At 40.6% G+C, this 24,738-nt stretch overlaps 1 protein-coding gene across 10 annotated transcripts; it reads left to right on the plus strand.

The window, feature by feature from the left end:
* ZNF215 (zinc finger protein 215) lies at positions 1–24,540 on the plus strand. 10 transcript variants are annotated; one of them, XM_045162935.1, is made up of 8 exons: positions 253–534; positions 5,921–6,478; positions 11,689–11,777; positions 13,177–13,309; positions 13,850–13,945; positions 16,575–16,819; positions 18,146–18,226; positions 24,272–24,540. In XM_045162935.1, the coding sequence occupies exons 2-8, from the start codon at positions 6,079–6,081 to the stop codon at positions 24,452–24,454; spliced, it is 1,227 nt and encodes a 408-aa protein (XP_045018870.1). In that variant the 5' UTR covers positions 253–534; positions 5,921–6,078; the 3' UTR covers positions 24,455–24,540. The 10 variants fall into 10 exon arrangements, with proteins under 10 accessions (XP_025122344.2, XP_025122345.2, XP_025122348.2 ...); XM_025266559.3 differs by lacking the exons at positions 18,146–18,226; positions 24,272–24,540 and adding an exon at positions 3,074–3,150 and having other exon boundaries at positions 1–534; positions 16,575–17,688; XM_025266560.3 differs by lacking the exons at positions 18,146–18,226; positions 24,272–24,540 and adding an exon at positions 3,074–3,150 and having other exon boundaries at positions 1–500; positions 16,575–17,688.
* Positions 24,541–24,738: the final 198 nt, after the last annotated feature.

The following is a 24,738-nucleotide window of genomic DNA, read 5'->3' on the forward strand; positions in this document are numbered from 1 at the left end:
CTTTTTGATTCCAGAAGAAAGGGGAGATGAGTAGGTGGGGCAGTGAAAACGTGTAAGAAAGATATTGGCCAGTTTTAGATGTAGATGGAGGAAGCCACAGAAGTTTGACAAGCCGTTTTCCCACCTACCCTAAGGGCGGGCCTCGGTTCTAGGCCCTAGAGCTGGACTCAAGTCTACAAAGTGGGAGAGGCCTGGGAAAGGGGCGGGTCTGGGAGAGGCCCCACCCCCTGATCAACTTTACGAAGGGGTCGCGGGTGCTGCTGGGGGGCGCCAGACAAGCCTGGTGAGCATGCGCAGGTGTGCTGGCCTGCTCCTGGAATTTAAGAGGTACGGAACCGGCGCCGGCGAGTAAGGGTCAAGTGTGACCCACGGTACTTCAGTTCTGCAGTGTTTACCAACGCAATCTCCCTTCCCCGACCGGGCGGGCGACTTGTGCGGCTCCTCTGAAGTGGCTCCTGGGTGTGACTGAACCCAGCCCTGGTTGGGAGCGGTACTTGCAGGTATCACGCGGCTCAGCGGGCAGTGAGGAGGCGGGTGAGTGGAATTGGGAATCCCGCTAGAGGGCATCCAGGAGGAACGCACGGGCCTCCTCGGCTTGTTTGCAGTTGCTCGGATTCCAGCTCTGCGCTCTGCAGTTTCTGCTGGAGACGCTGGAGGAGGGCGCGACCAGACAGGGGTGGAGGCCTGGGCTGTGGAAGGAAGTCAGCGCGTGGGAGAGAAGTAAGCAGGGTATGGGTGGGCAAGGCTAGGTTCCACGTCCAGATCCCCTGTCTCTCCTTCAGTTCTGCGATGCGGGAGGTCTCCAGGCGCTTACCCTGGTAAATATATCTTGCGCATGCGCAGCTTGATTTTGGAGTGATGGTGGATTCCAGATCTAGTGTGATTGGATCGATTAACTGGAAAAGAAAATGGAGACAAGTTCATTCCAACTTGCCTTGCTTTCTCAGTCATTCCTGGCCACGCGCTGAAAGTAACTTAGTAATTTTATATTTAGTAGTAAATATAATGAGTAATTTATTAATTTTTAATCTATAAATCCCTATTTTTTGTTTTTTTCTCACTTTTGAGTTGAATGTGTAATTCATCTCATTCTTGTTTGTTTATATACGTAAGGCTTCGCCATTGCCTAACAGTAGAACTGGAACTGTGCTATATAGATTTTGAAGTGCAGTGTTTCAAGTGTTTTTAATTTGAGTTGTGTTTTAGAAGCAAAAGTTAAATTTCAAAGTAGTTGAGATTGTTTTTTCTATTTCTACTTGGTGTTGAGATCTAGTCTTCATTCTGGTAATAAACGTGGTTTGTACAACTTTTATTTACTTTTTGTTTATTGAAGAATTTTTTGGTACCTTAAAAAAATAGCGGCTTTTGTAAGCATTCTCTTTTTTCAGATGCTTATTGACACACTGCTTTATGCTCCTTTTTACAAGCTAATCTCGGAAGATAAGATTCTCCTTACCTCGGGGTATTGCTCTGCCTATGACATATTGGATTAAAAACAACCCTTCTTACAGATACTACCTATTCCTCATAGTTAGCGTCTGTTCCAGTTCCTTGACGCTGTAAAATCATTTGAACTTGTGTCAGCTGGCTATTTAATCTAACTCTCCAGATTCCTGTCACCTGCGCCTTACTGAGCCCTTCCTTTAGAGTTACTGGCTTAGCGCCTTAACTCTTCATCCTGAGTTAACCATCGTCCTTAAAGGTGTCTGTTTAGTACTTTAGAGTTTAAACTTCAACAGTTCTTGACTATTCCATTGCTCGTCCCTTAAACAGACCACTTAAGCTATTTGCAGTCATGGCGGTACCTTGGTCCGTTTATCATCCAGACTGTTCCTCCTTTGAAATCTTTAAGAACCAGCATGTCATCCTGAGCATCTCTAACCTGCCCTCGTAGCTCTATAATTATTTATACTGAGTAATTTATTAATTTTTAATCTATAAATCCCTAGTGTATTTTGATGCTTTTTCTCTCTTTGAGTTGAATGTGTAGTTCATCTCATTCTTGTTTAATTATATATGTAAAGCTTCACTATTTCCTAACAGTAGAACTTGAGCTGTGCTATGTAGATTTTGAAGTGCGGTGTTTGAAGTGTTTTTTAATTAATTTGAGTTGTGTTTCAGAAGCAAACGTTAAATTTCAAAGTAGTTGAAATTGTTTTTTCTATTTCTGCATGGTGTTAAGAGCTAGTTTTCATTCTGATAATAAATGTGGTTTGCACAACTTTTGTTTACCTTTTGTTTATTGAAGAGTTTTGGTACCTTAATAAGCAGCGGCTTTTTTAAGCATTCTCATAAGAGCTTGAATAGAAATTACATTCTATCTGGTTTTATATATCAAAGTAAGCATATTCATGTCCACTGTGCTGTTAATTTTAGTTTACTTTATTTGCTAAGGACTGAAAAAGTTGTCTTAGTCTCCTATTTACATTGTGCTATTATTGATCACCTCTCTTGTCTGAAAGTTTTGCTATAAATATATTTCAGTTATGTGATTTGATTTCTTTATTTGTTTTATATCGTTAAGCTCCTTGGCTATAACAATTTCTCAAACTTGCCTTTAATGACCTTTACAATTTTGAGGAGTATAAGTCAGGTATTTTAAAGGAAGCCCATTTATTAGAATTTGTCTGATTATTTTTCTCATGATTAGATTGGAGTTATTGGTTTAGAGAAGGGAGATCACAGAGAGAAAAGTGCTATTTCCACCACATTGTCTCAAGGGAACATACTGTCAACGTGACTTACCACTATTGATGTTACCCTTCGTCACCTGGTTGAAATAGCGTTTGTGAGGTTTCTCCTGTGTGTGTGTGTGTGTGTGTGTGTGTGTGTGTGTTAGTTGCTCAGTCATGTCTGATTGTTTGCAACCCCAGAGACTATAGCCCACCAGGCTCCTCTGTCCATGGAATTCTCCAGGCAAGAATGGAGTGGGTAGCTATTCCCTTCTCCAGGGGATTTTTTCTAACCTAGGGATTGAACACAGGTTGCCTGCATTGCAGGCAGATTCTTTGCTGTCTGAGCCACCAGGGAAGCCCTTTCTCCACTATAAATGCACTTTTCTCCCTCTCCATAGTGTACTCGTTTGGAAGGAAATCACTACAAAGAGCCCACACTCAATGGAGAGTTATGCGCTACCTCCTGGAGGCCTGAGTATGTAAATATTTGGAATTCTTCTCATGGGAGATTTGTGTATTCTTCCACACTTATTGATTGATTCAGTCATGTATATTAGTGTGGCTTAAGGGTATTTATTTTATAGTTTGCGTTATAATCCAGTATTACTTCATTCAGTTGTTCATGCTGCTCCAGCTTTGGCCATTGGGAGCTCTTTCACTTAGCTTCTGTGTGCCTTTGATGTGCCCCAGTAAATGTGTTTTGTTTTGTTTCGAGCATTTCTTTTCTTTCTGGCACTTTAAGATGTGCCAGACTCATCTTATATATTTCCTACTGAGAGGGTAACAGGCAGAAAGGCCAGGGATCTCCAAATGGAGGAAATAGGCTGCAAGTGTAAGACATTTTTATCTCTCTTAAGCGGCAGGAGGAAACAAACTAGTGTATTTTTTCCTTCTCTATACAAATTTAAAAGGTTTCTCTTAAAATACTGTGTTGCCATAATGACACCTGGTTTCACCTGAAGTTAACTATTCTCACACCTTGAGTTAACCAATGCATTTTTCTTATGGAAATGTTTCTCTTAAGCTATGCTAATATACTATGCATTTACCCCAGACTCTGTCCTCAAGTCCTTTCCGCCTAATGGCTCAGAACCTACTTGACAAACCACTATGTTATACTCAGATATTGTTCCCCTAATCGATGTAAACGAAACTATTTGTATGGTAATCTGCCCTTCCACAAGATTCAAGTCAATCGTTTTATGGCCCGGGATGAATCATCTGGTGCCAAGATTATCCCAAAATGCATCTTATGGATGAGGGGCCTGGTGCCATTCTGAGTTTTAAGACATTCCTTTCTTTCGTTTACAGACTGCTAGTGACTATATAACATCCAGCTGAAGACTAGCAGGGAGGTACTCTTTCTACCCCCTTCTGATGTCTGTGTCTGAAGCTTTCTCTATCTCCTTTAGACTTTAGTAAAACTTACACAAAAGCTCTGAGCGATCAAGCCTCGTCTCTGGCCCCCGATTGAATTCTCCTCCAGAGGCCAAGAACCCCCAGGTCTTTCAGCAACAACCTTTCACTACCCCAGTCCTCAAAGCATCCATTTGTCCATGGAACTCTGGTTCCTTTTATTGAAGAATGGTTTTAGAAACCAAGATCTGGGAGTTAAGTGTTCTTCTATGCCTACTCTGCTGACAAAGCAAGGAAATACATGTGTGTATACTAACCCCTATATATTCATATATCTGTAAATATTTCTATATGTAACCTTCTTTAACTGTATTAAGCTAAACATAAGTTCATACTCATGTCTCCAGCTCTAATTCATTACCACATGGATCATTTGGCCTCCTTCCCTTGGTTATCTGAAAACTCCCACTCAAACACTGAGAAACCTGGCTCTCAGAAACTGCACTCCATTTACTTAGTATTCAGTTCCAGCACAGTGTATATCAGTATCAGAATTGTTCATTTCTACCTTTGTGGAAAATAACTATCAACTGGAGCATGTTTTCTTATGCCTTAAGTCTTATGGATTCTGCTTATTTCCAAACTCCTTTTCTTGTCCCCCCTGGAATGTCGTATTCTAAAATGTTTTCTTGTCCTCTTTCGCATTGTGTATTTTTCCTTCTATCGCGCCATCATTTCAAAGGCCTTCATATATCCTTCCCCTACTTTGTTTATTAATCCGTACTTGAATGTTGATTGATCTATTCAGGTGGACATTGCCAGTAGATGAGGTCAGGAAATACTTTTATACATAAACTTTTGGCCAGATTGTAAGGTATACTTATAGGCAGACATATCTGTGTTGTGTATGATAATATATGATAATCTATTGAATGCTTACTAGCTGCTAAGAAGTGAGGTGAGTGTTCTTTTATTCCCTATAATTCAATCAGACAGATTTTGTTACATTCATTTACAGTTGAGGAAACTCAGACTTTGGCTAAACAATTTGCTCAGGTTCATACATGTAGTAACTAGTACAGTCTGGATTTAACCTCATGTCTACAACTCCAAAGTGTGTACTCTTAACTACTATATATTGACTATATCAGGGTTTCTTAACTTCAGAATTATTGACATTTGGGGCTGGATAATTATTTTTTATAAAGGGATGTAATGTGCACTGCAGGGTGTTTAGCAGCTTCCCTGTTATACCCACTAGATGCCAGTAACAGCCCCCACTTGTGACAATCAGAACTGTCTCCAGGCATTGCCAGATTTTCTGTGTTGGCAGAATTGCACCTGAGAACCACTAGCCTAGTGGCTTACAATAAACATGACTCCTGAATGGTAAATTGCATCTGGACTGGGAGAACTGTAAACCAGATGGAAAGTTGGATCTGAACTTCTCTGACTGTAGTGACTCTTACAATCAGGCATGCTCTTTTGGGGAGCTCTGAGAGCTTCACTTGTAGAGTTGTTAGATATTGGTCCTGTGGAAGGAACCTTTCAGTCAAGATGCTTTCTGCCCAACCTGCATGGGCCACATTGCTTTGCACTTGAGCTATACTCTGTCAGAACTCCCACTGAAGAAAAATTCTAGTTCCTCAGTCCTCTGCTAGCAAGCTTTGTTTTCTGTCTAGTAGCCTTCTTAGTAGCTGGCGCCAAATATGATGTGTGGTAGACTTGTAAGTCTTGAATGTTGGGTTGAGCCTAAGATCTCCCTGTTGCACATTGCAGACTGGTTCATAGCAAATCCTAACAAATGAAAACTTTTAATTATTATAGTCTGGGAATATACTTTTTGGCCTAGATCTCATTTGTGTCTTTTTTTTTTTTTCCCCCCCCAGTTTCTCAGTTACCTGAATATTGGCTGTGTGTCTGAAGCTCCTGGAACTTTTCTCACTGCATATATACATTGTACACAAGTGCTTAGCCCCAGCCTGAGAATTATTAGAATCTTCTGGTAAGACAAATTTGAACTGCAGTGGGAGTTCTGTGGAGGAGGATGCAGCCTTTGAGCAAGCTGATGACTATCTCAAAGCCTCATAACCTGACTCCTCATGAACAAAGTGAGGTCCTGAGAGCAGATACGTCTTGGCAGCAGGAAACCATCGCAGTCATGGAGACAGATGACTGTGAGGCTTCTCGTCAGAAATTCAGGCATTTCCAGTATTTGGAAGTGTCTGGGCCTCGTGAAGCCCTGAGCCAACTCTGGGAGCTCAGTCTTCAGTGGCTGAGACCAGAAATTCATACAAAGAAGCAGATTCTAGAGCTATTGGTGCTGGAGCAGTTCCTGACAATTCTCCCTGAAGAAGTCAGGACTTGGGTGAATTTACAACATCCGAAGAATAGCGAAGAAGTGGTGAGCCTCATACAGGATGTGATTGATATGCTTGAAGATGAAGGTGAGAATATAGAAAATAGGAGGTAGAATAGTTGACCCTCTCCCATATGAGGAAAAATTATCTTAAACTTTTTTTTATTTGTATATAGTTGATGTACAATATTATATAAGTGGGAGATTTATGATATGTTATTGTTTAGTCCCTAAGTTGTGTCTGACTCTTTGCAACTCTGTGGACTGCAGCATGCCAGGCTCCCCTGACCTTTAACAGACTCCCAGAGTTTGCTATACTCTCCCGCCATCTCATTCTCTCTCACTCCCTTCTCTTCCTGCCCTCAATCTTTCCCAGCATCAGGGTCTTTTCCAGTGAATTCACTTTTTGCATCAGGTGGCCAGAGTATTGGATCTTCAACTTCAGTATCAGTCCTTCCAGTATAGTGATTCACAATTTTATAAGATTATACTCCATTTATAGTCATTATAAAATATTGGCTATATTCCTTCTGTTGTGTAATATATCATTGTAGCTTATTTTATACATAATAGTTTTTACCTATTAATTCTCTACCCCTTTACTCCCCTATTCCCTCTTCCCACTGGTAACCACTAGTTTGTGAGTCTGTTTCTCTTTTGTTATATTCAGTAGTTTGTTGTATTTTTTAGATTCCACATGTAAGTGATATCATAGAGTCTTTGTCTTCCTCTGTCTGACTTATTTCACTTAGCATAGTAACTTTTTCTGAAGCTGAATGGTGTTAAGGGCCAGATCATAAAGAACTTTACTATACTAGGAAGGCTGAACTAGGAAGGCTCTGAGAACTCAGAGATTGAGTAGGGGAGTAAAACAATTTGATTTGCCTTTCAAAAATACTCTGTTGGTTTCATTGTAGAGCAGGGGTCAGCAGACCATGACCACAGGCCAGCTATTTTTGGAAATAAATTTTTATTGGAACACGGGTACATCCCATTTGTTTACATTTTGTCTATAGCTGCTTTCCTGCTATGACTAGAGTTGATTGTTATAGCAGAGACTGTATGGCCTGCAAAGCCGAAATAAAATATTTATAATCTGGATCTTTATAGGAATAGTTGATCAACATCTGCAATAAAGGACAGCACTGAGAGCCCTGAAAATAGGAAAACCAGTTAGGAGCTATTATAGTAGATCACGTGTTAGAGAATGAGGAAGCATTGGGAAAACAGGAGACTGAACCTGAAGGATTTACATATTATCTGTGAATGGGATAAATGTTCTGGCTTGCATGAATGGGGTGTTAAATAACAGATTTTGTTGGAGGAGAGATTGATATATTAATTATGTGACACATTGAATTTGAGGTCTTTGTGCGACAGCCACAATGAACCATCTAATATGTAATTAACAATTTGGCTTTAATGTTGAAGCCGTTTTAGTAGAAGTTTAGTAGTTTTTGTTGCTGCTATAACATGTTACCATTAATTTTATTACTTAAAACAATATGAATTATAGTCCTACATGTCTGTAAATTAGTGGGTCTTTCTGCACTAAAATCAAGAAGGAAAAATACGTAAACTTATAGGTATGAACAGGAGTAGAAGAAATACAGATTCTTAGGAAGACCCACTATTTAAGAGTTGGTATAGATATAACTCCCTGGAGGAAGAAATGGCAACCCACTCCAGTATTCTTGCCTGTAAAATCTCCTGGACAGAGGAGCCTGGTGGGCTGCATCCCATGGGATTGCAGAGTCAGACATGACTGAGCGACTGAGCACACACATAGCTTCAACTACCATTATAGAAAACATAGATCTAGGATAGAGGAATGTGTTAAACTATACCATGGGAATGCCATTAGTAAAATCTAATTTGTCACAAACTACAAGACAATCCAGTTTTCTAGAACAAAATTCTAAGGAAGTAGGGCGGGGCATGGAAGAGGGATTTAGAGATTAAAAAAAACATGAAAGATAGGTAACTGATCATGTGAATGTGTGGACCTTATAACAAACATGTGAGGCAATTGACTGGATATTTGACTAAGAATTATTAATTAGAAACAGTGATGATACAGGTGTTGGAGTTATATTTAGTCTTTATCTAAAAAGTAAATAAAATGAAGGACTGAGAAAAATAAGAAAACTCAAAATAAGGTAAGCAGGCTAGAAAGGTAATCCAGAAAGTCAAAGAACCAGGCAAGATTGGTGTCTTGAGCTAAGAAAGAAGAAATCTGAAAGAAGGGATTGTTGAACACTGTTGCAACAAAAAAAGTCTTATAAAAATGAGTACTGAAAATAATTGATTGAAATTGTTGGTTAGCTCAGTGGTCCAGCGTGGGTCTGTCTGGGCTAAAATCAAGGCTTCAGCAGTTCTTGGTTTCTTTTTGGGTCTCCTGCTCCCTTTCCCCCATCTTCATACTGGCCATGGTGAACTGGGTCCTTTACACACTGCCATCTCTCTGACACTCCATTCTGTTGTTACAGTGTGTGCTGGCACACATGCAGTTGCTCACACTCATTCTTTCACTTTCTCTGTTTCACTGACCACAGCTGGGAAAGGTTCTCTGCTTTTCAAGAACTATGTGATTTGATTGAGACCACCCAGATAATCCAGAATCATTTCTTCATCTCAAAGATCTTTAATGTTACAGAATCCCTTCTGCCATACTATCCAAGGGTTTGGGCATGAATATCTCAAGGGGCCTATTATTCTGCCTATCACATGGGTAAAAAAAAAAAATGAAATATGAGGTGAGAGTGTAATAATGATTATAGACTATTCCTGAGAAGTTTAGTTGAGAAGGAAATGAGAGGTTGCAGGGTAATACAGAACTGGGAAAGGCTTTTGGTTTCTTATAACATGCTGTGGATCCCTGAAGAATCCACTTAAAGGGTTTGCCTTTATTTGTACTTAACTTAGATCTCTCAGGAGGGCTTCCATAGTGGTTCAAACAGTAAAGAATCTGTCTGCAATGCAGGAGTCCTGGCTTCGATCCCTGGGTTGGGAAGATCCCCTGGAGGAGGAAATGGCAACCCGCTCCAGGATTCTTGCCTGGAGAATCCCATGGACTGAGCCTGGCAGGCCACAGTCCATGGGGTTGCAAAGAGTTGGACAGGACTGAGTGACTAAGCATACACAGACCTCTCAGGGCTGAGAGGCTACTGGCTAGCATTTGTTGAAAACATTTAATGAAAACTATATTAGCTACTGCCACCTAGAACAGCAAATAAACAGTTGGGATAAACATAAACCAAACAAAAAGATTGGGAGGAAAGGTGCTTTAGGGAGTAAAGGATTTGAAAGCTCCTACAAATTCTTAGAGATCTAGGAGGCTGGGTATGTGTTCAAAAAGACCTGAGGATTCCCTGATTCTCACCTCTGTCCAGTCTTCAGGCTCCGCTCAAGCAGAGGTGATAACTATCTGGCTAAATGTTGAAGGCATTCCCTATGCAGACAGCCCATCTACAAAGGCTAGGGAATGGTTTTGAGGTTTTCCCCCCTCCACAGTTCAGTTCAGTTGCTCAGTCATGTCTAATTCTTTGCAACCTCATGGACTGCAGCACGCCAGGCTTCCTCTCCATTTCAAGCATTTAAGGGAATCTCTGTGGAATCGCTAGCTAACCACTAAGCTGACAAAAGACACTTAAGTGGACACAGAAAACAAAGAATATAGGCTTTATAAAATTTTTTAAAAGTTGAAGATTAGCAATATTGATAAAAGTTTAGCTACAATGATCAAGGAAAAAAAAAGACTAAAATCACTGAGATCAGGAATAAAGGTAGAGGGATTATTATTAAACTTGCATAAATCAAAAAGGACACTGTGAAAACTTAGATGAAATAGAAAATTTTCCAAAACGACCCAAACAGATTCTGACCCCATCTATAACAGCTGAAGAGATTGAATCCGTAATTTTAAAAATGTCAAGCAAGTAAAAAATCTTTTTGAGGAAGTGGGGATGGAGAAAGTATGACTATATCTAAGCAACTACCAAGACCATAGTAGTGGAGAATGAGAGGAGGTGAGTTTGGTGGGCAAGATCCATTTTAAATTAAAAGGGAGAAAGAATATAAAAAGAGCTTGGGAATGTATTAATTTGTGAATTTTTCTTTGAATGGCATAAGAGTTTCAGAGAACACAATTGTAAAGGTTTAGAAAGGAGGTCAGGAGAGAAAAAAGGAAAGGAAACAGTACTCAATGAGAGTGATAAAATGGAGGATGGTTGATTTAAGGCTTTTGCATCTTTTCAAGATATATCTTGCATATTTCTAAGAATGACAAGATCAAAAAATGCAGTAGTCACTGTCCGAGGAATTATGGGACCGGGGTTTCACAAAGTGTTATAGGCCTGAATAAAGTTAACAGACTATAATCTTATTGGCAACATTCAAATGGCATGTTGCTGAAATTTTGGGGTTTTTTCTCCTCAATTTTGCCTTTATTTACAAAATGGTCTCATAAATATTTCTTGCATTGTTTTTGTTTTTTCTTATTTCACCCTGAATCAATAAGGGTGAAATACTTACAGACCAGTATTGGTCCATAGACTGACATTTGAGGATTAGTGGTGTAACTAATGAATCTTGGAGTAACATTAGAAACTGGCCCTTGGGTATATATATATATGTCTCACCAAAGGGCTGGAGAACAGAATTGGTTGCCGCAAAGATTTTTATGTCATAGAAGAGTCATTAAGTCTGTGTGTAGTATACACAAAGCAACTTAGAGGAAAAGAATCCTTGCGCAGAGTAATCCCCAATGTCTTTGAGGAAGTGATTGGTTAGGTAAAATATTATTAGCTCCCAGTAGAATTACAGCCTGTGGTGGCTAAGCCTTAATTAGGATTTAGTTTTGACAAGATTATAGTTGTTATTTTTTTGATCTGCTGTAACCACAGATGAGGCATCAAAGTATTATTTTCCCTCTTCTCTCTGATCTAGTAGTTCGCCACCCCTGGTAGAATATCAGAAACACTTTTAGACCTTTTTAAAACTATAAGATCAGGGACTTCCCTAGTGGTCCAGTGGTTTAGACTCCTCGCTTCTACTGCAGGGTTGTGGTTTCCATCCCTGGTTCAGTGAACTAAGATCCTGCATGCTGCATGGTGCAGTCAAAAAGTAAATAATAATAAAGAATTAAATAAAAATCTGGGCCCCACCCCTGGAGATTCTGGTTGCTGGTAGAACTTGACATTTTTTTCAAGCTTCTGAAGTAGCATGGTGAAACTGCTGTAATTATTAGAAGTTTCTCTGGGGAAAAATGTTTCTCCCTAATGTTTTCTTCATCTTCAGGTATAACCTGCAAGGATTCTGTCCTACATCAGAAAGGGAGCTTCAAGAAAGAGAAAATGGAAGCGGACTTAATAACAGGCAAATCCCAGGTAAATTAGGATTCCAGTCTTTATTGAAACATCCTGCCTTTTCTCTCTTGGTCTTTGAACTTTTGCCAAACATAAGGGCATGACTGTTATGCTGCCACAGGACACTGGACCCATTTTAGTTGATGATACACTCTTTGGAAAAAATTTAATTTTGTATATTCTCTGTGCATCTATGCCCTCAAGATTGTAGATGATAACTGAAACTGTAGGCATAGGGCCTCCCCAGGGAATGTTTAAAATTCAAAGTGAAGAAAGCCAAGGGCAGAATCCTGAGCAATGTCAGTTAATAGGCAAGAGCAGAAGAAACCTCAAAGGATACTGAAATGAAGGGACCAAAGTTGTAGAGGAAAACCAGGTCAATATGATATCACCTTGAAAGCAAAGGATGAGCATTTTCAAGTACATTTCATATTTCAGTTCTTCAAAAGTTCAGGAAAGTACAGCTGAGTAGTGTCTGTTCTCTTAGTGTCAAGGAGATATACGCATGCATGGGAACAGAGGCCAGATTGTTGAGGGTTGAGGAGAGGAAAAGTGAGGAAGTAGGCAGAACACATGTAGACAGCTTATTCACAAAGACTGGCTCTGAGGTAGAGGACGGTTTGTGTGATTTGTATTTCAGTGTGATTGATGGTGCCTAGAAGGACAAGGTTAAGAGTGCTGAACAGAGAAGTGCAACAACTAATGGGATGAGGACCTTTATAATAAGTATTTTTGCAGTGCCTAACATTTCTAAGGGCTGGGAATATGACAGAAAACAAAACAACCTGCCTTCGTGGAGATTATATTCTAGTAGAAGTAGACAGACAAATACAAGCAAATAAGATAATTGCAGATAGTAATAATTATTACAGAGAAAAATAAACATAACCCAGTAGACTGATTAGGAAGAAGGCCACTTTGTTGGGTAATCAGAGGGGGGGGAAAAAAAACGTATTTAACAGAGTGACATTGGGCTCTGAGACCTGAAGGATGAGGCATCAAAAGGTTGCATTTCCCAATTAGAGATGCTCCCTCTTCTGCTAGCAGAGACTACATCTTCATTACAAATTTCCTGCAATTATACCTTAAACTCTTCCTGTTCTGAACTCTTTGTCTAAGTTATTTGTACTCTATAGTAATTTTTGTTCCACAGTTATTCCAACTGTTTTTTCTCTTCAATTAAAATATAAGCTCATCTAGAGTTAGGACGGCCCTTCATTTTCCTTTTGCAGCCCTCACAGAGTACCAAGTTGATAGGCCCTCATGTAACTTGATTTTTACCACTTAGAACTCCCAACACTGTCCTATCAATTATTTTGGTATATTGTGACCACCTACCCTATTCTTTCCAAATTCATTTCTTCTCTAGTAATACTGATATTTTGGAGACCTTTAATTAAATAGGAACTTAATGTTTTAGGAACCAGTGAAATTCAAAGATGTGGTTGTGGAATTCAGCAAAGAAGAGTGGGGGCAACTGGACCCTGCTGTAAAGAACCTGTACAGGCATGTGATGCTGGAGAACTATAGGAACCTGAATTCACTGCATAAAGGTGGTATCTGTGTATTTACCTAATCTGCCCTTTAGTAGTCTCTTCATGCGTGCGTGCTCAGTCACTTCAGTCGTGTCCAACTCTTTGCAACTCTATGGACTGTATGTAGCCTGCCAGGCTCTTCTGTTTATGGGGATTCTCCAGGCAAGAATACTGGAGTGAGTTGCCATGCCTCCTCCAGGGGATCTTCCTGACCCAGGGATCCAAGCCTCATCTCTTATGTCTCCTGCATTGTTGGGTGGGTTCTTTACCACTAGCGCCACCTGGGAAGCCCAGTAGTCTCTTCATCTTCTGTTAAAAACTAGGACTGCTGAAGTGGTTGAGGATATTTGAGTTTGGGTTTAGATTTTCTAATAACTTTTGGGAACAATAGCGGATGCTCTTGCTGAATGTGATTGAAAGTCCTTTCTGATGTAGAGCTAGAATACACAGGTTCACTGGCCTTATCTTTTAGCAGCTCAGAGACTACTATTTTGGGATTGAATTCTCTTCCCTATAAAAATGTCTGAAATGTCTTTGTTTCCTTTTCCCCATGAAAAGAGCATCTACTTTCCAAACCATTTGAGACCTCCAAGTTGGAGAGTAAGAAAGAAAGTTGGATAATGGAGCAAGAAATCCCAAGAACAGCTGTTTTTGGTAAGAATCAGGCAGATCTGAGGCATTTGTAAGAAGCTTCTGTTCATTAAATACACAGATAATGTATGACCCAGTTTGAGTTGATAGTTAGGAGGTGACAACAAACCAGCTAAACTTTGAAGAAAAAAAGTCATTGCTTTTCGTTCACAGACTTTTTTTTCCTTATGTGAACAGGCAAAACAGTGGTGTGGGTTAGAAACACAGACTCCTTATTTTTTTTTTTTAATTGATGTGTAGTTGATTTACAATGTTGTGTTAGTTTCTGGTGTACTGAAAAGTGATGCAGCTAGGCATGTATATATATCAAAATATATCCTCAGGATCAAAATTATTATATCTGTTAAGGATTTTGTAAGATGGCCAGATATAGTAGGTTTTCTACATCTTAGAACTAAGTGACTTGAAAATAACAAAATACATTAAAGTGATTTTTTAAATAGGAGTAAAGTTATGTGAAAAATGAGTTGTACAAATGTAAGAACATACTTATTAGGGAAATACAACCAGGAAATTTGCTGTTCAGTAAATACTGCTAGAACAATTATGGTTTTGATCATCTATTACTTCTTACAGATCATCCTAAAACTTAGTGACTTATGTAATTCTCACAATTTTGTGAGTTGACGTAGGAATTCTTACATTCCATATGATGTTGGCTGAGGATGCGGTGTTCTGGCCACTTGATTGGGATGGAATGGCCAAGATGACTCATCACATAGCCAGAGGTTGATGCAGGCTGTCATGGGAATTTTGCTGGTCCTGTGGACCAGAATACCTGTACCTGGCCTCCTGAGGCAAGGGCTCCTCACAGCACAGCAGCCATGCTCTGAGAGGAAACTTCCTGAGAGGAGTTGGAAGCTGTCAGTCTTCTAAAGGCCAGGCCCAGAAGTAGCCTAGTATCACTTCTGCTACATTCTGTCGGCTAAGCAGGGACAGGATCAGCCCAAATTCCCGAGGAAGGGAAAAAAAACACTAAAAAACCCTGCACTTCTCTCTGAAGAGCATATCAGAGAACATGCCATAATTTTGATCTGCTGTAGTTTGTCCTCTGACCACAAATTGACTTCATTTTCCTCGTTAATTACATTTACTCTCTCCCCAGATGTCATCTCATTATGGCATCAAGTTTGAAGTCCAGAAACTCATTCTGTGAATTAAGTCCAGGTTTGGAAGAGATTCCTCTCACTCTGAAAACCTGTGACTTCAAGGAACAGGTTATCTGCTCCCACACATCCAACATACACTGGTGAGATGGAGACAGGAAGACTGCAGTCGGGATTCCCAGTATATGCCTGGGCTCCACCCTGGGACACCCTGATTTAATAGTCTACGTTCTAGCATGGGCATTGTATAGACAAATGATGATTGCTCCTAGAAATTAGACTAAAGGAGGCTGAATTGATATATACTTGACAAAGTTGGATGTATCAATGGGAGCTGCTTTGAGGTAAAAGTCATTTCATCAAGTAAAACAGTATTACCTAAGGACAGATTAGATGTGAGAGATGAAGAGCCGTGGTTATTCAAGTTTTCTTTATAAACTCCAGTGTAAATGTTAAAAGACCAGTGACTCATTGAACAAAAATGAGGATGTCAAGGGAAGCTGTTTCCACATGGAGGGAGATAGTCTCTCATTTGTTGAGTTTTGGAAGAGAGTAGGAATAGTCAAGCGGAGATGTCCTAGAAACTGTGTGAAACTGCAAAGCTGAAGATCTTACTTAACTACTGATAAATCATGGAAGACAACAGTGTTAGACATATCTGAAATTATGTGGAAAAAGAGAAAGAAAGTTCATTTAAATTTAATTTTTAAGAAATGCTAGAATGCATTTACTGGGTATATATATATATATACACACACACACAGAGAAACTAAGTGAAAAGGAATTTTGAGAAGGGAAGTGGAACTTTATCAAAAGAAATACAGAAACTTAAAGAGAGGTGAAAAGAGAAAAACACAACCTGAATCAGGTAAAGTTTTGAGTCCTAAGAAACACATAGAAAAATATTTGAGCACTTGTAGAATCCGGAGTGATTTTTGTGCCCAGAATAAGAATAGTTTCCATGCTATCATATATTTCAGTTCTTTCTGCCTCTGTTAAATACAGGGAATAATTGCTGCCATAAGGATAATAGGGGCACTAGGATTGCAGGTTTGCTTTCAGATGGTTAAGGTATGGGGCCTATAAATTTAGACATGTTCCTAAAGAAATGATTAAATTGGTATTTTAGAAGGGCTTATTTTTTGAAACAGCTTGGGTTAAGAGAGACAAGTTATTGGAGAAAGCAAGATTAGGTATAACTCTCACAGACTAGTTATGAACCAGTGATGGCTTGAAATGTGATATGCCATGCCATCTCTGTATATATACTGATATTCTGCCAAGTTCTGTGTATTCTCCTTAGTATTCCTAAATAGCTCTCCTCATATTTTATGATCTCATCCTCTTTTTAATATTTTTATCTCATTTATTTCTTCTATAGTCCTTATTTTCTAACCCCACCTCACATTTCAATTCTGTATTTAAAGATCCATAAGATATGTGTATACCCTTATGTGGCTTAGCATTCCTTTCCTAATTAAGCAATTTTCCTTCCAGTTCATGGCATTTTTTTTATTTATTTCTAGACAGAGAGAGAATTTCAGAAAATCAGGAATTAGTCCCAAAACAGAGAATTTCTGGAGAAGAATCATCCCATGCAGTGATTATGACAAGATTGACTGAAGGTGAACATTTTCCTGTAGATGCCTGGAACAGTGATGACTGGTTATATAGGAATCAGGAACCCTGGGACATAAATTTGCCGCAAGAAGTTTTCATTCCTAATATAGTGTATACTGAGGAGGGAGACTTTGAATATAGTGAAAATAAGGTAAGCGCTGATATTAAGTCAGTTAAGTCAATTTTTGATACACAACAGGGAATTCCTATGAGAAAGGATTCCCCAAAGTGTGATCAGCTTAAAACTAACTTTGAATTTAATTTAGACTCAATAGGTAAGCAGCATTCAGAATATAAGTGTGGGAGTGCCTTGAGCCTGAGTACAGATATTCAGCACCCCAAAAGTCATACCACCGTGAATTTCTATAAATGTTATCAGTGTGGAAAGGCCTTCAGCCGCAGTTCATCGCTCATTCGACATCAGATCATTCACACAGGAGAGAGACCCTATCAATGCAGTGAATGTGGAAGATGCTTCAACCGACGTTCAAACCTTACAAAGCATCAAAAAATTCACGCTGCAACAAAAGCCTGGGAAGGCAATCAATGTGGAAAAGCCCTCAGTGAGCATGAAGACAGTAATAGAAATCCAGGACTCCATTCTACAAATAATCTCTATGAATGTGTTAAGTGTGGAAAATCCTTCACCCGTGGCTCCTCACTTACTCGACATCAAACGATTCATACAGGAGAGAAACCATTCAAATGTAAGCAATGTAAGAAAACCTTTAACAGAAGTTCAAACCTGCTTAAACACCAAAAAATTCATACTTGAGAGAAGTCCTGTGATAGCAACAATGTGGGATTCCTTCAGTCAGAGTGCAAAACTTATTCAAAGTCTGTGAATTTCTTCTGGAAGGAATCCTGTGAATATAGTAAATGGAAGAAAATATCTGTCAGAGAGTATTCTTTAATTGATATGAATGAATTAATACTGGAGATAAATTGGATAGAAATCTGAGGGAGCTTTTCCAGATTTCATATGAAGCCATAGGGTTCGGAATTAAACACAGCAACGTGGTAGTGTTTGTCCTTATTCTGATGTCCATTGGTCATTTCCTAGGCAGGTTGATAAGGAGTCTAGGGGTCCCCAAGGAGAGAGGGGTCTGGAATTCTCAAGGAGGAAGAAAGGACAAACTTTTTTTCTTTCTCCACATTCCTTAGGATTATATAACAATAATGTATCCTGCCTAAGGACAGTCTCTGGGTTAAACCTTCTGGCTAATTCTGTTATCTTAAAATGTAAATTATGGGAGTAGGTCTGGTGAGGTCTTTACAACCTCCAGACATTCTTTGGATTCATTGGAGAGTATATAACTTCATTGCTAACACTAGCAAGCGGGTACTCTTTCTGCCCCCTTCTGATCCCTATGTCAGAAGCTTTCTCTATCTCCTTTATACTTTAAAAAAACTTTATTACACAAAAGCTCTGAGCGATCAAGCCTCGTCTCTGTCCCCGGATTGAATTCTTCTCCAGGGGGCAAGAATCCCGGTGTATTCGCGTGATTCAACAACAACCTTTCATCTTGGGGGCTCATCCGGGATCCTTCAGGACAAGGTAAGGATGCTTGGAGCTTAGTTCTTTGTTCTCTTAGCGAACATGTTTTCTGCCGTGCTTTACTAACTCTACCGTGTGCTTGTGTGAATGAATGGCATGCCCTGCGTGAAGCAAGCAAGGAGCCCTGCTCTGCGGTTCCACAGTGATCTCATACAGCTTACGGCAGAAACCTGTCGGGGCGTTATACCGACCTGCTAATGCCAAGAGGCACCCAATGTCTCCTTCGGGAACCAACCAGAAATGGGCAAAGCGTGTGGACCAAACTCTCCTTTCTCGGTCAAACTTTTCAGTCTCTTTGACCATTTCATAACTCTTTGGGAATTAGAAGTACTAACCTAATCTATCGGATCATAGACTTTCAAGGGACTTGTGATCTATACTGTTACTGTGTACTGTGGCTTAGGTCCCAAACTTGGATTGGTGGCCAATAAAGCGCCTAGCCTCGCTAGGAATCGAAAGTTTGGAAGCTAGATGGAGCTGTAGCTCCCAGAACATCTCTGATGTTAAAGGTTATTCAGATTGGGACTGCAGTGGGTTTTTTTTCCTTTGGTAACGCTGGCTCTTAGTGGATCAGAGGAGGCTGTTATAATGGTGTGGTGATGCTAGAAAAGAACATCTCAGTTTTATGTTCGTGTCGGTCTTATTGTGGTCAGGAAATACTCAGGGTCGTGCACAGGCACTCAGGTGATGAATGTTTCCCACAGCAGTCTTAGCTTGGGAGGCATTCCGGAAGGTTACTCTGATTCACCCCGGGTGACATCAGAGGCAAGCAAGGTTAAAGGGGAAGAGCTGGACGTCAAGTAGGGATGCTATCAAGTCTACCCCTGGTACATCCCCACCCCATCTCAGTGGTAGAACCGGGAGGGACGAGTACAGCGCCTGTGTCGGTAAGGGACAGACTAAGTCCGACCAGGAAGGAAAAGCTTTTGGTGTAATGTCTGTCGACACCCCCATCTAGAGCAGGGAGGGACGCCTCCAGTAGAAAAAATGGCGCTGGTTGCTTTTTTTTCTCTCTTACAGATGGGAGCTAACAATTCCAGCCTCACTCCTTTGAACTGTATCCTGAAAAACTGGGATAGATTTGATCCCCAGGGCTTAAAGAAGACACACCTGTATCCTATGTGATACTGCATGGCCACAGTATCCATTGGAGGACGGCGAATGGTGGCCAGTTGGAGGGTCTCTTAAGTATAATACTGTTCTACAATTAGACCCGTTCTGTAAGGAACAAGGGAAATGGGTAGAAGTAGCATATGTGTTGCCCTTTTTCTCTCTGCGAAATATGCCAGACTTATGTCCTAAGGGTATAGATTTGGGCGTGAAACCTTCAGCTCCCTCTTGTCCTCTTACTTTGCCCCCGTACCAGGGACTCCAAACTGGGATTCAAACTGCCCACATGGAGGTCCAAACAACTCCTGTCTCAGTACGACCTCAGACTACTCTGGTTCAGTAGAAACTCAGACCTTCAAAGTAAGAGATGAGATGCATGACAGGAGACAAAGAGAAAAAGAAAAACAGGTTTCTCCAATCTATCCCTGGGCTCATATGCGTAGAGCAGCCAGAGAGACTGAGGAACAGCCACACAAGCTGTTGCCTCTTTATGAAACACCCACTGGGAGAAATAATCAGTCTGTGAGAGTTAATAAGCCTTTCTCTTACCAAAAAATACAAAGAATCAAGGAGGATCTGCGAGACTATTTAGATGACCCAGAAAAATATATTAGAGCTTTTAAAGGTGTTACTCTGCTTTATGACTTGGAAGGATTGATGTATATCTTGGGACAAACGCTGACTCCCGAGTCAAAGACTCAAGTTTTGGGAAAAGCGGTTGCTTATGGAGATGAATGGCTTGGTAACAAATCAGTAGGGAAGAGGGAGAACGAGATAGCGGCCCTCCTCACTGGGAATCAGGCGGTCCCAACTATAGAACCAGACTGGGACTACAACACAGCTAAAGAAAGATGGGATCAGAGTCATTTTGTTAAATGTATTCTTGAAGGACTTAGGCAGGCGCGTTCTAAGCCTTTAAACTATGGCAAATTGGCAGACATAGAACAGGAGGCGAAGGAAGCTCCTAGTAAATTCCTAGATAGACTGAGAGAAGCCCTTCGCAGATTCACTGAGATTGATCCCAAAAGTGAAAAGGAAAAAGTGATCTTAAAGGATAGATTTCTCACTCAGTCGGCTCCAGATATCCACCGTAAGCTATTAAAACAGGCGTATGGACCAAATCAGTCTTTAGATACTCGGTTACAACTGGCTCAGACAGTCTATTATGATAGGGAATATGAGGAAAAGAAAAAAAGGCAAAAAAAGACAAAGGAAAAGGCGGAAGTCTTCGCCCAGGCTATGAAAAACGTTCTTAAACAGCCTGAGAAAAATGCCCAGAGGGGCCCAGGTGAAAAGGGATGGGCTTGCTATTACTGTGGAAAGGAGGGGCACCTGAAGCGGGATTGCCCTCAAGTATCTAAGCCGCCCCCGGGCTCCATGTCCGGTCTGCAAAGGACCACATTGGAAGAGAGACTGCTCCCAGAGGCGTAGGTCTCCGGGGTTGGACTCTCAAGACAATCAGGACTGAAGGTGCCCGAGGGTCCCCACACAAGCTCCTGTCCTAATTACACCTGAGGAACCCCAGGTATTAATAATTGTGGGGGGCCAATCCGTTTATTTCCTTTTAGATACTGGGGCAACTTATTCTGTGCTTACTGAAGCCCTTGGCCCACTTTTTTCCCGATCCACTTCCATAATGAGACTGTCTGGATGAGCCAAAAGGTATTATTTCAGTTATTCTTTATCTTGCAACTGGGATTCTGTGCTGTTTTCACACGAGTTTCTGATCGTGCCAAAATCTCCCTCACCCCTTTTGGGAAGGGATATACTGAGCAAGGTCCATGCCTCTGTTTTCATGACTATGGAGCCCTTCCTTTCTCTCCCTTTAGTTGAACAAAATGTAAATCCTAGAGTATGGGCTGATGGAAAATCTGTGGGTCGAGCACAAAATGCTATTCCTGTAGTTGTTAAGCTCAAAGACCCACACGTATTTCCACATAAGAAGCAGTATCCACTGAAACCTAAAGTTAAGAAAGGGTTAAAACCCATCATCGAAAATTTAAAGGAGCAGGGACTATTAATTCCCTGTAACAGTCCTTGCAACACTCCTATTTTGGGTATAAAAAAATCAAATGGTAAATGGAGACTAGTTCAAGATTTACAAATAATAAATGAGGCTGTAGTTCCTTTACACACCGTGGTGCCTAATCCTTATACTCTATTGTCTGAAATTCCTGAACGGGCCAAATATTTCTCAATAATTGATTTAAAGGATGCCTTCTATTCAGTGCCTTTGGTGGAAGAAAGTCAATTTCTATTTGCCTTTGAAGACCCTACGCAGCCAGCTTCTCAGTTAACCTGGACAGTTTTGCCCCAGAGATTTCGTGATAGTCCTCACTTATTCGGACAAAGTTTGTCACGGGATCTACAAAACTTTAATAGCTCTGAAGCGGTGGTGTTACAATATGTAGATGATATTTTGCTCTGTGCTGAGACAGAGGAAGCTTGTTCGCGAGCCTCAGAAGATTTCTTAAACTTTCTGGCAGGCTGTGGTTACAAGACATCAAGAAAAAAGGCTCAGCTTTGTCAACAATCAGTTAGATATCTGGGCCTAATCATATCAGAAGGGACTAGGGCCATAGGCCCTGAGAGAATTAAACCTATACTAAATCACCCCCTACCTATGACTTTAAGACAATTGAGAAGATTTTTGGGAATCACAGGTTACTGTCACATTTGGATTCCGGGTTATGGGGAACTTGCCTGGCCTTTATATAAACTTATAGCTGAAACTCAGCAGGCCCAAACTGACAAACTGGTTTGGTCTCCAGAAACTCAAAAGACTTTTAAGGTTCTTCAGACTGCTCTCCTGCAAGCTCCAGCTCTGAGCTTGCGCACAGGGTCAAAATTTAATTTGTCACTGAAAGAAAAGGTGTGGCATTGGGAGTTTTGACACAATCCCGAGGGCCTCACCAGCAACCTGTTGCTTATCTAAACAGAGAATTAGATGTAGTTTCACGTGGGTGGCCCCACTGCCTAAGAGTAATTGCGGCAGCGGCTTTATTAGCACCTGAAGCTTTAAAAACAATGGACAAAACCTTACTGTACTGACTTCTCACGATGTGAGTGGAATCTTAAATTCTAAGGTTAATATTTGGATGACAGACAGTAGGCTTCTTAAATATCAGTCATTGTTGTTAGAAGCACCAGTAACTAAGCTTAAAGTTTGTGGAAATCTAAATCTTGCCACTTTCCTTCCTGAAAAGGAAAATGAAACACCTGATCACGATTGTTCTCAATTCCTAACTTTAAACTATGCAGCTCGGGAAGATCTAAAGGATACCCCATTAGACAATCCTGACATGGAAATATTTACAGATGGCAGTTCTTTTGTTCAGGATGAAAAGCATAAAGCAGGTTACGCCTTGGTGACTGCTGAACAGGTTTTGGAAGCAAAATCTCTCCCCCAGGAAACCAGTGCTCAGTTAACGGAGCTTGTGGCTCTGACCCGAGCTCTAGAGTTAAGCAAAGGGCAGCGGGTAAATATCTACAGAGATTCTAAGTATACTTATTTGACTTTACATGCTCATGCTGCAGTATGGAAAGAGAGACCCTTTAAAACAGCAACAGGAGAACCTATTAAGCATTTCAGAGAGATCGAGAGACTTTTAACTGCTATATATTGTCCTAAAGAAGTAGCTGTTATGCACTGCAAAGGGCACAGCAGGGATGGGAGTAAAATAGCCGAAGGTAATCGTCTGGCTGACTGTCAAGCCAGAAAAGCCGCACTTTACGAAACCCCTTCTCTACAGACGCCTTTGATCTGGACAGGTCCTGTGGAACAGGAAAAACCCCAATATACTGAGAAAAAATTAAAAAGATATGAGACACGAGGAACAAAGATTACTGATAAAGGATGGTTACAGTCTGAGGATGGACGATTAATAATTCCTAAAAATGCTCAGTGGAAAATTCTTAAGGGTTTACATCAGAGTTTTCATTTGGGTGCCGAGAGTTCTTATCAGATGGTTTCTCGTTTGTTTAAAGATAAAAATGTAATGAAAACTTTAAAGAATATTATCAAAAGGTGTGAGATTTGTCAAAAAAATAACCCAAAGACTGAAAAGCTAACAAAATCTGGATTACAACGAAGTGAGAAGTATCCTAGAGAGGACTGGGAAATTGATTTTACTCATAGGCCAAAAGCTAATGGATATTCTTGCTTACAAGTTTGGGTAGATACCTTTACTGGATGGATTGAGGCTTTTCCCTGTCGTAGTGAACAGGCTAAAGAGGTTATAAAGATTTTAATCCATAAAATTATCCCCAGGTTTGGGCTGCCACGGAGCCTTCAGAGTGACAATGGCTCCGCCTTTAAAGCTGCTGTAACTCAGGGGGTGTCTAAAGCTCTAGGAATAGAAGATCACTTACACTGTTCCTGGAGACCCCAATCCTCCGGAAAGGTTGAAAAAGCTAATGACATTATCAAAAGACATCTGCGCAAATTAACTCAAGAGACGCAGGACAAATGGATTAAAGTCCTACCCATAGCTTTAATGAGGGTTCAAACTACCCCCAAAAAGGAGGGACTGTCCCCCTTTGAATGTATTTATGGAAGGCCTTTCTTACTCACAGACATTGTTATAGACCCTGAAGCCTTGGAATTAACTAATTATGTAACTCAGCTCTCAGCTTTTCAACAGGCATTAACAGAACTCCGGGAGACGACTCCTGACCCAGCCTCCAAGACAAGCAAGCCTCTATTTGAGCCAAGAACCAAGGTCCTCATAAAAACATTGGGATCCGGGGGCCCATCCCTTGAGCCTCTCTGGGAAGGTCCTTACCAGGTTATTCTTTCTTCTCCCACAGCTGTCAAAGTGCCAGAAATTGATTCGTGGGTACATCATACTCAAGTTAAGAGGTGGCACCCTGACCAAAATTAAGTGACTTCATTTTATGTCTTTACTTTCTATGCTCTGACTTTGTACCTTTTAGATGGACCTGATAACCTATGTGAGCTTACTTCTGCTGACGCCAAATATCCTGAGTCTGCCGTTGGATCCTCAAGACAATGTCTTCCTGTCCTGGGCTCACTCCTATGCTGCATTCCACAATCGGTCTAACTGCTGGGTCTGCGGAGCGCTCCCCTCTTCGTCAGTAGAAGGCTTCCCGTGGTAGACATCCCCACTTCAAGGAAAAGACTTTCTCCAAGTCTGTGAATACCTTCGACAGCAATCACATGCGATGCCTCTTCTTCATCTGATGACATCTACCAACCCTAAAATGGACTGTGCAACACTTTACACTTTAACTATGGACATAATGTGACTTTTAATTTCTATTTTAACTTGTTTTAATGACTATGTTGCCTGCATCTGTAATTGTATAACTGGGTTTGTTTCTAGCCACATGAAAGCTTTTAAGTTACAAATAGTTGCTCAAACTCCTGCTACTGCTGTAGC

The sequence above is a fragment of the Bubalus bubalis genome, chromosome 16, assembly GCF_019923935.1.
Source record: "Bubalus bubalis isolate 160015118507 breed Murrah chromosome 16, NDDB_SH_1, whole genome shotgun sequence".
Taxonomy (NCBI): domain Eukaryota; kingdom Metazoa; phylum Chordata; class Mammalia; order Artiodactyla; family Bovidae; genus Bubalus; species Bubalus bubalis.

What these genes read in the sequence shown, in the direction of transcription:
- ZNF215 (XM_025266559.3), top strand. Translation starts at nt 6,079, where the DNA reads ATGCAGCCTTTGAGCAAGCTGATGACTATCTCAAAGCCTCATAACCTG. An exon ending in TAATAACAGGCAAATCCCAG is followed by an intron (nt 11,778 to 13,176) that starts GTAAATTAGGAT and finishes TTAATGTTTTAG; the next exon opens with GAACCAGTGAAATTCAAAGA. An exon ending in CCTGAATTCACTGCATAAAG is followed by an intron (nt 13,310 to 13,849) that starts GTGGTATCTGTG and finishes CCCCATGAAAAG; the next exon opens with AGCATCTACTTTCCAAACCA.